The 10590-nt window shown below is 42.0% G+C and overlaps 1 protein-coding gene across 1 annotated transcript; it reads left to right on the forward strand.

The window, feature by feature from the left end:
* Positions 1 to 445: 445 nt before the first annotated feature.
* Positions 446 to 4005, forward strand: LOC123103559 (uncharacterized). The gene is made up of 3 exons (XM_044525178.1): positions 446 to 808; positions 2914 to 2994; positions 3340 to 4005. Exons 1-3 carry the CDS (start codon positions 647 to 649, stop codon positions 3682 to 3684), a joined length of 588 nt encoding a protein of 195 aa, XP_044381113.1. The 5' UTR covers positions 446 to 646; the 3' UTR covers positions 3685 to 4005.
* The last annotated feature ends 6585 nt before the right edge of the window (positions 4006 to 10590 follow it).

The raw sequence follows: 10590 nt of genomic DNA on the forward strand, positions 1-10590 counted from the left end.
GTCATCATTACGTTATTACATTTTTCATAAAAAAGTTTGAAGTTGCCATGTGTTCGTCGCCGTGTGACACTTATGAGGGTTAAAAAAAGATTGATTAGGGTACCAATCCAATGGATATCGATGTATAAACAACTGACAAGAAAAAGGAGTCGGCACGAAAGCTCCGAGCCTTAAAAAACACACACCGCCGAGTAGGACATGCCCCACACAGACGTCCCCCAGTGGCCCCACCCGTCAGTCCCCTCTCCCATCGGCCCAGTCGCATCAGCCTCACGTGCGCCAAACCCCCAATCCCACTCCACGTGCCCCTTTCCTCCCCTCGCTCGCCGCCAGGCGGGCCCCGGGCCCGCCTGCCATCCACACCACAACAGCGACGCGCGCCCACCGCAGCGATAAAGCAAGAGCGGCACGGGATAAATATAATAATAAATAAAATAAAGCGGGTGGGAGGAGACCTACAGACGTAAAGCCGCCGCTTCGTGTCGACGCGACGCCCTCCCGACCTCCATCCATCCTCCTCCTCGCCCCCCTCGTCTCCGCGCCAGGGCCTCGCGCGCATCTCACTCGTCTAGGGTTCCGGCGGCCGATTCGGGCCGAATTGGACGGCGCCGCGGCGGATCGGGGCTCGGAGGAGCGCGGGGGAGAGATGACGGGGAAGAAGCGCAAGGCGGAGGCGGCGCGGCTGGACGAGACGGACCGGGCCATGTACGGCGCGTTCCGGGGCGCCGCCAACTCGCTCTCGCAGCTCTACACGCTCGCCATGGGCGGCCAGAAGCTCTCCTTCCAGGCCGGCGAGCGCCACGCCATGGTACGTTCTGACTTGACTGTTTCTTTCATGGCGTGGTTGTTGGTTAAACTGATGATTGACTGACGGATTGATTGATTGATTGATTCGTGCGCTGCTGCTGTTTCTGACTTGTGTTGTGTCAGTGGTGTGGGAGACTGGATTTTGTTTCGTTGAATTCGCCCCTTCTTGTGGTGAAAGTAATTTGGATTAGGGGCGGTTAAGACTCGGACGATGAGGAATTTGAGTGCTAGAGCCTTATCCTTTGTGGTTGTGGCGAGTGTAGATTGTTCTTGTAATTAGATCGTTCAGGGGCAAGCGAGATGGGCCTTTCGCTGGACGCGTGATGAAATTTGTTTCAGTTTTGGGCATATTTCCTCCGTTTACCTGCAAATTCTGCTTCAACCTTTGCAGTTACGTGTGGCAATTCTGAGTATTTCTCTGGGGGGTGGGGGATGATGACTTTTGCCGAAGTTCCTTGTCACAGTGTGTGCTCTGACATCGCTGAATAATATATTGATGTGCAATAGCCAATAATTCATAGAGCACTCTTGTACTGCTGCGTACAACAACTCTGATTAGAATTGGCCATCTTTCTTTGGCGATGGAGGGTATGCAAAGCGGAAGAGGGGAGACTTCGCTTATGGGGCAGGTTGCTTCTGGGCTAGTACTAAGGAGTCATCCTTTTCAGCTTTACTTCAACTAGTGCACTGCTATGTGGAAAGTCTCACCGTTAGGTGTGTAGTGCTTCTTCCAAACACGGAAGGCATCCTTGGCATTGGAATCAGTATCTTAAGTTGTGGTTCTGGTCAGAACCTTACATGTTGTTCATCATCGCTATGTTGTATGCCCTCTTCCTAGTTTTAGTTTCCGTAGTACTACAATGGCACGCAGTAGAAGTCAATTGCATTAAAATATTTTCCTGAGAATCATCTGCTCAACTCATTAAACGAAACACTAAAGGATGCACCAATACAAACATTTATTTACAAACTGGCAAGTGTAAAGTCCGGATGTGGTTTGGTCACTTGTGTTCATATGACTTATATTTTATAGTGGGTTTACATTGCAGAGTGGTTGAACAGCTAGGTCGTTATTTTTGCTAATAAGATTTCTTTATTTGTCATGATCATCGTCATGTTGTTCTGATGACTGTTGCTGTTAAACGCCAGCTAAATAGTTTCATCTATACAGATAATGTGGGATTTGACCAGAGTTTAATTACCAACGCTTAAAACTAATCATAGCATTGATGTATGGTATTGCAACTTCTCCCTATAATGAACTACTGTCAGGATTGGATACATCCTGAGTATCTTAATTTTTGTTTCAGGACTGCAAACTATATGTTTTTTTAACATGTTACCTTTGAGTTATGAATAATTTCTACCAACTTTATGACTATGCATGCCATATATGTTTAACACACACGGTACTTCACAATGTTGGCTGCAAAAGTGTCAATAGAAGGAACAGAAGAAAATTTGCGTGTCATATTTACAGGCTTTTGTATGTAATGAACAGCCGTGTTGGGTCATTGTCCTCAACCCCCGGCCATGGTTGCAGCAGCCATGTCGTGAGGTGATGAGGAATCAGTAAAGTACTAAACTTTGTAGGAGTTGGTATAAAAAAGTAAAGTTTGTACGAGTATACAGGGGATTAATTCATCGCATGATTGCTCTCGTATAAAGGAGAGATGTATTAACAATCAAAATACGAATCTGATACGAGTCAATCTAAATCTTATTTAGGATTCAAATTACTAACATATTCTTAATGATAACTTTTATCCTATTTGCTTTCTTCTCTTATCCTAACTGCTTGGGCGCCTAACTTTCTTGTGCTAGTTGTGCACTGCACGTTCATGCGGGTGCCGGCTATATTAAGGCCCCACATGACATAGTGATTCTAGACAACGGTATACGTCCCAAGTGTTGAACCATTTAATCCTGCCAACGCGTGGAATCCATCAGGAATTGTACCTGCTAGCAAGAAGCAGTTGTATTTTCTTTTATAGAATAGCACCTTCCACCTTTTCAAAGTTCTTTCTTTGGTTGGCAGAAATCTGTTCTTTCTTCTCTTTCCTTTTTTCACGACGTTTTTCATTATTGTTTGTTCCATTTGAGCAGGAAAAGCTGTATGAATGGATCTTAAGACAGCATGAAAATGGTTTGAGGCTTACAGTTGGTGATATAGCCTCGCACGTCCAGGTTAGCAGTATTTTTTTTCCTGTCTTCTATATTGGAAGGGAACTATTCATAATTAAAACATGGACTTCAAGAAGTTGGGTGAATTTCAATTTCACAGACCATGATGGTCTGACTGGTATATCAAGTTTTGCCATCTTGTTTCTTAGTGAACAATGATGCATAATGAACAAGATGAGCTTACCATCCTTACACACAACACTGATCCTGTGCACATATTGCTTCCTTTATCAATCCATACCTCTAGCCATAGCCCCCTAACAAATACTAGTTGCACCACTTTTATCCTTTTGCGCCATTCTAGCATAAGATTGATAACTTATGTTTATGATCTGTATGTTTGTCTAGCATGAGATTCAGTATGGAGGCGACAATCCATTGGCCTCTCCAAGATCACAATATGCAAGCCAAAGCACTCATGCTACTGTGCATATGCCCAACACAAGCAACCAGCAACCATCTGCAAGCTTATTTGCACTAGGAAACCCAGGGTTGACGCAGCCCAAGAACTCGGCGGTCTTTTCTAACGCACTATCCAGCCCCGTGCGCCGGGGCCTGCAACCATACCATCTGGATCAGGGTGGGGATGCAGGCTACTTTGCGAACGGCTTAGCCCGCGAGCCGAATCCCACGGCTTCAAACGACTCATCCATGGACATGCATTCGGACAGCCCAGCTCACGACTCCTCCTGAGCAGTGCGCTCCACAGAGATGGAGGAAGAATAGCAAGCACATCCAGTGAAAGGATAAACTGGAAGAACAGCATATCCAGTGAAAGAAGAAACCGGCCGCGAGATGCCTGTTGTCACCGCTCAAGTAGGAGTATTCAATTTAACCCCCACCCCCCATAGCCTGTTATGCTAAGTAAGCATGTCTTATATGTTTTTTCACTACTGCTTACAGCCTGTTGCTTTGTCAAGATACTGTGTAACCTTTGTGCACCTGTGTTTTCTGTTCTGGGTAAAATTGTAAAACTTTATTTATCTGTGCATATTACTGTTGGTCTGTTGTCAAGTCTTTGGTGGCAAATACCCGAGAATAAAACTTATTAACAGTAGGGTTCCTCTCAGGCCTGGAGACCATATACGGTGCACCAACCCAATCTATGCACCAGGTGCATCAATGGCTTTTGGACCATTAGATGAGAAGGCAATGGGTCAAATTCTGGACCATATCAAATTTGCAAAAGCAACTTTATAGTTTAGTATATCAGGCCTGCACTTTACATCCCACTCTCTCATCAATAAATCCGTGTCTTCAATTTTTTAATTCGAACACAAAGATGGCCATATGTTTTGAACCGAATGTCTTGATTTTTAATACGTTTTGACTGGCAACTTTTGTCTTGACGAGGTATTTGAAACAAGATCAATGTTGAATATGTTTCTTTTTGTTTTTTGAAACTTGATTTGGATCTTATTAACCAAATGCATGTGGGATTGATGTGTGGAGGGAGAGGGAGAGGCAGGGTTACAGAACTTACAAGACAATTAAAAGCTTGTAATTGTTATGTTAAGTTTTAAAATACATCAATTTCAAAATATATTCGGCATTGATCTTGTTTTGAACATTTCGTAAAAAAACTAGTGGTAGCAAAACTGATTTAGACGTATGGTTCAACAGATATGAATGTATTTATCCCTAAAAAAAGATATGAATGCATTTATGTTTGGAGAAAGAGAGTACATAACATTGATTCAATGATGGGAGAGGAAAGAGTAGAGCGCGGATTAATTAATTTTAGCATAACATGATGTCAAATATTCTACCAATTCATTCTCGAGCCTAATCCTAACCCTCTGTGTCATACCCAATGGCTCAAAAGCCATTGGTGCATCCGGTGCACCAGCGCGTAAGCAAAGAGTCATCATAACATGAGCTCCATATTGCCTGATCCAATGTCATTACTCTGCTAGAGTGTGTTTTTCGGCCAAAGTCATTATTATGGCAGTCTATGCTATATGGTGAGAGTTGCTCTAAGAACGTGTTCGGTTTCTAGCATAACAGGTATACAGGGCCAAATGCTAGATGGCCAAATCCGAGTTGTTTGGTTGACCGGGCCACGGAGAGAAACAAGCCCACATGCTCCTCAAGTTAGCCCTTAGCTTGCAAACAACTACTCCCTCTGTAAGCACTATTTAATGCTCTTATATTAGTTTACGGAGGGAGTACTTTACTATAATTGTACTATAGTGAACTTTCTAGCCTCTTATTTTAGAATCTACAATGGATTAGCAGTTCATCGCTTTAGTCCACTTAGGCATCTCTCCAGTCTCCATGTTTCGTGGCGCGCCAAGCAAGCATTTTCGAAATCAGGAAGTACATATGGTTTTTGGATGGACCAGGGAGAAACGCTGAAATCGACGGTTCCCAAATGCAGACTCGTGTAATGCAAATAACTCTCGGGAGATTGCAGGCCGAGGTTTTGGTCAACTCCTATTCGGCGCTTTGAGCACCCGTTAAAGTGAAAGCGGCACACAACGCGCGCACGTATTCCCTTCGTTATATTTTCACGGGCCGGCCCATCTAGAGATTGTTTCTGTTAAGCTCCCAACGATTTGGGAAGCTCAGCACAAAAAAGAAAAACCGGTTTGGGAAGCTTCAGAAGCTTCCGATCGTTTTTTTGTTTATTATGGTTTGTTTGCCTGGGTTTAGTTTTTTTCCTTATCTATTCTTAAATTTATAAATATTTTTTACATCCATAAACATTTTTTAAACTCATGATTCTTTCCAATTATTGAAAAAATTAATTTTGTGATTTGTTTTCAAATCTGTTACTTTTATAAAATTCATGAATATTTATCAAATCCATGAACATTTTTTGAATCGGTGAAATTGTTTGAAATTCATGATTTTTTTTTTCAGATCCGTGAACATTTGTTAAAACCACAACATTTTTAAAACATGTGAATTTTTTTAATCCGTGAACTTTTTTCTCAATTCGTGAGCATCTATCAAATTAGTTAATATTTTTGGATCCATGTTTTTTATTTTCAATTCAGGAAAAAGAACGAACCCAAGATTTCTAAATTCTAAAAAAGATAAACAGTCCGAAATAACTAATTAAGGAGTACTCGTTGCAAAGAACACTTCACTTTTCTAGGTCGCGACAAGTGACGCACATGCAGAGCGCCACTTGGCGCAACCTGAGAGTTTTCCCTTTTTTCGTAGATTCGTTTATTTAAAACGTTTTATCTTTTAAACCGTGCGTCCAAATCTTGAACCGTTTACATCATTAGATTCCTCGTGTCGAAATCTTCAAAACTAAATCCCATGTTGATAGGTTTTGATCAACTTTATTTTTCACGAAAAAAAACAGATGGGAAAACCGGGCGAAAAAACCAAACCGGGAACACGATTTTTCCCCTTTTCGAAAGAGGCACGCCCGTGCCTCTTGCGAAATCACACCCGTGCTGACTCTCGTGGAAGGAAAAAAAAGAGAAAACATGTTCTTTTCCGTTTTCGAGAGGCACGGCCGTGACTCTCGCGAAAAGCACAACCATGCCTCTCGCAGAAGCAAAACCGTGACTCTCGCGAAAGAAACAAACAAAAAACACGTATTTTTTTCCTTTTTGAGAGGTACGGCCGTGACTCTCGCGAAAGCACAACCGTGCCTCTCACGGAAGCAAAACCGTAACTCTCGTGAAAGAAAAAAAACGCGTTTTGTTTTTCCCTTTTCGAGAGGCACGGCCGTGACTCTCACGAAAGAAAAATAACAAAAAGCACGTTTTTTTCGTTTTCGAAAGGCATGGCCGTGACTCTCGCTAAAGCACAACCGTGCCTCTCGTGGAAAAAACCGTGACTTTCGCGAAAAAAGAAAGAAAATGCGTTTTTTCACGTAATTTTTTAATTTTTTATCGAAAAGCTAAGGAAGACCGGAGGAAAACCAAAACGTCAAAAAAAAAACATTTAAAAAATCGAAAACGCGTGCGAAAAAATAAATAAAATAAAATCCGGAAAGAGCGTTCAGAGCGCGACACGTGGCGAATGGCTGAGGGCGTGCCAAGTGGCGTTGATCGTTGCGAGGCTTTCGAAAAAGCGTTCGTTAATTAGTTGCTTCCTAGACAGTCAAAGGTCACCCGGTCAACTGGTCGACAGTAGACGGTCAACCAGGTCGCGTAGCTGGGCTGGCCCACACGAGGGGCGCACGGGCGCTGGCTTGCTACCTGGCGCAGAGAGCGCTGACTAGGAGCTCTCAAGGGAGCCCTGAAAAAAAAGGAGCTCTCAAGGTTCTACTCAAAAAATAAAATAAAAGGAGCTCTCAAGGTTTTGCATGCAACCAAATATACTGCACAACTTGATCTGGAGCCTGTATCTTCCGGCTCCACTGGGTCCTGTTTAAGAAAGCGTGAAAAGTGGCTCGGCAACTAAACATGTCATTTATGCCTAAAAAAAACTAAACAAGTCATTTGTCAATAAATAAATAAAAATAAACAGGTTATAAGTTGCTGTAACCTGCATGTACTGCGTGGAGAGTAAAACCGCGGTTGGCGTGTGGTAAAAAGCGGTAGAGAAGCATTGAAAAGAGCTGACAATCTTGTTCCCTCTGTCCATGTGATGTGTTCGCCGTTACTGAAATGTCCAGCACTGTTGCTGGCGACTCTATCTTCGTGATCATTTGGAGGCTGTTGCACGACTTGGTACGGACGTCGGGCCGTGTTGATGTCTTGTGTATCTAATGTCGATCGCTATGTTGTACTCCGTCCGTCTGATAATGTAATGTTTTTCGACACTAGTGTAGTATCAAAAAACATCTCATATTATGAGACAGAGGGAGTAGGAGTGAAATTGGATTTTATCCGGACCGATAGTTTTGATACCTTATCCTTTTTTTTGGTGGGAGATAATTTTTGATACCATATCTTATTCCAGAATTATTTTCGGTTTTCGAATCTAGACGGATGCGGATTTGAATACAAGATTATGCGGATTTGAATACAAGATTATGCAGATTCAGACATGGTACAATAATGGAAAAAAATTGGATAAAAAACGGTCATAACACATGCATATACGAGGAATATATAAATAATGTAAACTAAAATTATACATAACCAATAAATCCTTTAAGCACATGTAAAACACTAGAAAGTTCCCCGCAAAGAAAAACACTAGGAAGAACTAAAATAAACCAAACATATCACTAAAAAGGGCATGTCTCATCTCATTTAGCAAAGATAGTATTCACCTTTGCTACTTCAAACTTTATCCATAAATCGGATATGCATATTTAAAAGGTATGATTATTCTACTAGAGAAAACAGATTATCCCACGACGTCATATATATTAGTAATACTATACCTTATCAGTCGGATTCGAATTCAGATTCGGTTTGGATTATATTCAGATGTCAAAAATCTGTTATTGTACCCTATACGAAAGGATCGAAAGCCGTTTCGTTCAAAAATTATAATAACCACTTTCACCCTTACTATGCAGCCAGATCTCGGAGAACAAGCTCATGGGTTGCCGTAGGAGATAGATGGGAGGGAGTGCCAGGAAACTAGGGTCTATTTGGTTTAGCGTATGAGGAGAAATGCTCGAGCTTTAGGGTCTCCAAGACATTTTAAGTACATGATAAATCTTTTCCTTTCACAGTCATTATTAATATATATTTTTCTTTGAAAAGGGGACTCCCCGGCCTCTGCATCAGAACGATGCATACGGCCATAATTAATAAATAAGCAAACAAGGTTCAACAAGGTTTTAGTCTCAAAGGTAAAAAAGAAAAATGCTCATGAAGAGCCAAATAGCTAGAGACAAACTAGCCAGAGAAAGCTACAACCGGCAGGCATAAGAGAAGGTAGGTAAACTAATTGCCTATCCTATTACATGACCGTCATCCAAACCGGTTGAATATATCCCGTGCTACCATCTCCCAGCGGATAGATCCAGTAACCAAACGCTCCCTGACCTCCGTCGGAGTGAGTAGTGACCACATACGGATCAACGCAGTGGCTCGGAAGATAACCTGCAAAAAATGAATATTCGTTGTTCTATTAAAGACCAAATCATTTCTGCAGTTCCAGACTGCCCACAATAAATCACATACTCCTACTCGAATGTGTCTCCCTAGTTCGGACTCTATCCCGTTACGCCATGTTCCAAATAACATGCTGGCAGAACTCGGAGGAGAAATATTAAACGCAATGTGGATTGTACGCCATAAAACTTTGGCCAACGGGCAATCAAGAAAAAGGTGTTTGATAGTTTCATCCCGATCACAGAAGCTACACCTAGTAGGTCCTGTCCAATTACGCTTTGCCAAGTTATCTTTGGTTAATATTACTTGTTTATGTACAAACCACATAAACACTTTAATTTTCAGAGGTACTTTGACATTCCAAACATGTTTGGATCTAGGAATAGAGCTTGAGTTGATAACATCAATATACATTGATTTAACTGTAAACTCTCCAGACCTAGTAAGCTTCCAGCGTAACTTATCGGGCTGTTGAGACAACTGAACCTCCATCAGTGTGCTCACTAGATGAATCCATTGTTACCAACGATTCCCAGCTGGCGTTCTCCTAAACTGAATATTAAGGGGAATCGATTGTAGTACCGTTGCAACGAAGACATCACGTCGTTGAACAATACCATAAAAAGATGGATATTGAACCGCAAGGGGGGTCTCTCCTAGCCAAGTATCTTCCCAGAATCGTGTGGTAGCTCCGTTACCAATAACAAACTTTGTCATGTTAAAAAATGCTACTTTGACTCTCATAAGACCTTTCCAAAAAGGCGAGTCAGTCGGCCTCACAGTCACCTGGGACAAAGTTTTGGAGTGAAGATACTTACTACGGAGGATCTGTGCCCAAGTGGCATTGATCTCGACGGATAACTTCGACAGCCACTTGCTAAGAAGACATCTGTTCTTGACCTCAAGGTTCTCAATTCCAAGACCCCCTTGGTCTTTCGGTCGACACATGATATCCCAATTGGCAAGTCTGTATTTTCTTTTGAGTTCGTCGCTCTGCCAAAAGAAGCGAGAACGATAAAAGTCCAGTCTTTTCCTGACTCCAACTGGGACTTTGAAGAACAACAAGAGAAACATAGGCATACTCGTGATGATCGAATTTATCAGAATTAACCGACCTCCGTATGACATGAGCTTGCCCTTCCAGCAACTCAGTTTCTTTTCAAAGCGGTCCTCGATACACTTTCATTCTCTGTTTGTCAGCTTACGATGGTGGATTGGTATTCCTAGGTATGTAAAAGGCAAAGTCCCCAAATCACACCCAAACAATTGCCTATAAGCCTCTTGTTCGTCCTTGGCTCAACCAAAACAGAACAATTCGCTTTTGTGAAAATTGATCTTTAACCCGGTCAATTGTTCAAATAAGCAGAACACCAGCTTTATATTTCTCACTTTTTCCAAGTCGTGCTCCATAAAGATGAAGGAAATATGCCCTAGAGGCAATAATAAAGTTATTATTTATTTCCTTATTTCATGATAAATGTTTATTATTCATGCTAGAATTGTATTAGCCGGAAACATAATACATGTGTGAATACATAGACAAACAGAGTGTCACTAGTATACCTCTACTAGACTAGCTCGTTGATCAAAGATGGTTAAGTTTCCTAACCATAGA

Source organism: Triticum aestivum, chromosome 5A, assembly GCF_018294505.1.
Source record: "Triticum aestivum cultivar Chinese Spring chromosome 5A, IWGSC CS RefSeq v2.1, whole genome shotgun sequence".
In the NCBI taxonomy this organism is placed as follows: Eukaryota; Viridiplantae; Streptophyta; class Magnoliopsida; order Poales; family Poaceae; genus Triticum; species Triticum aestivum.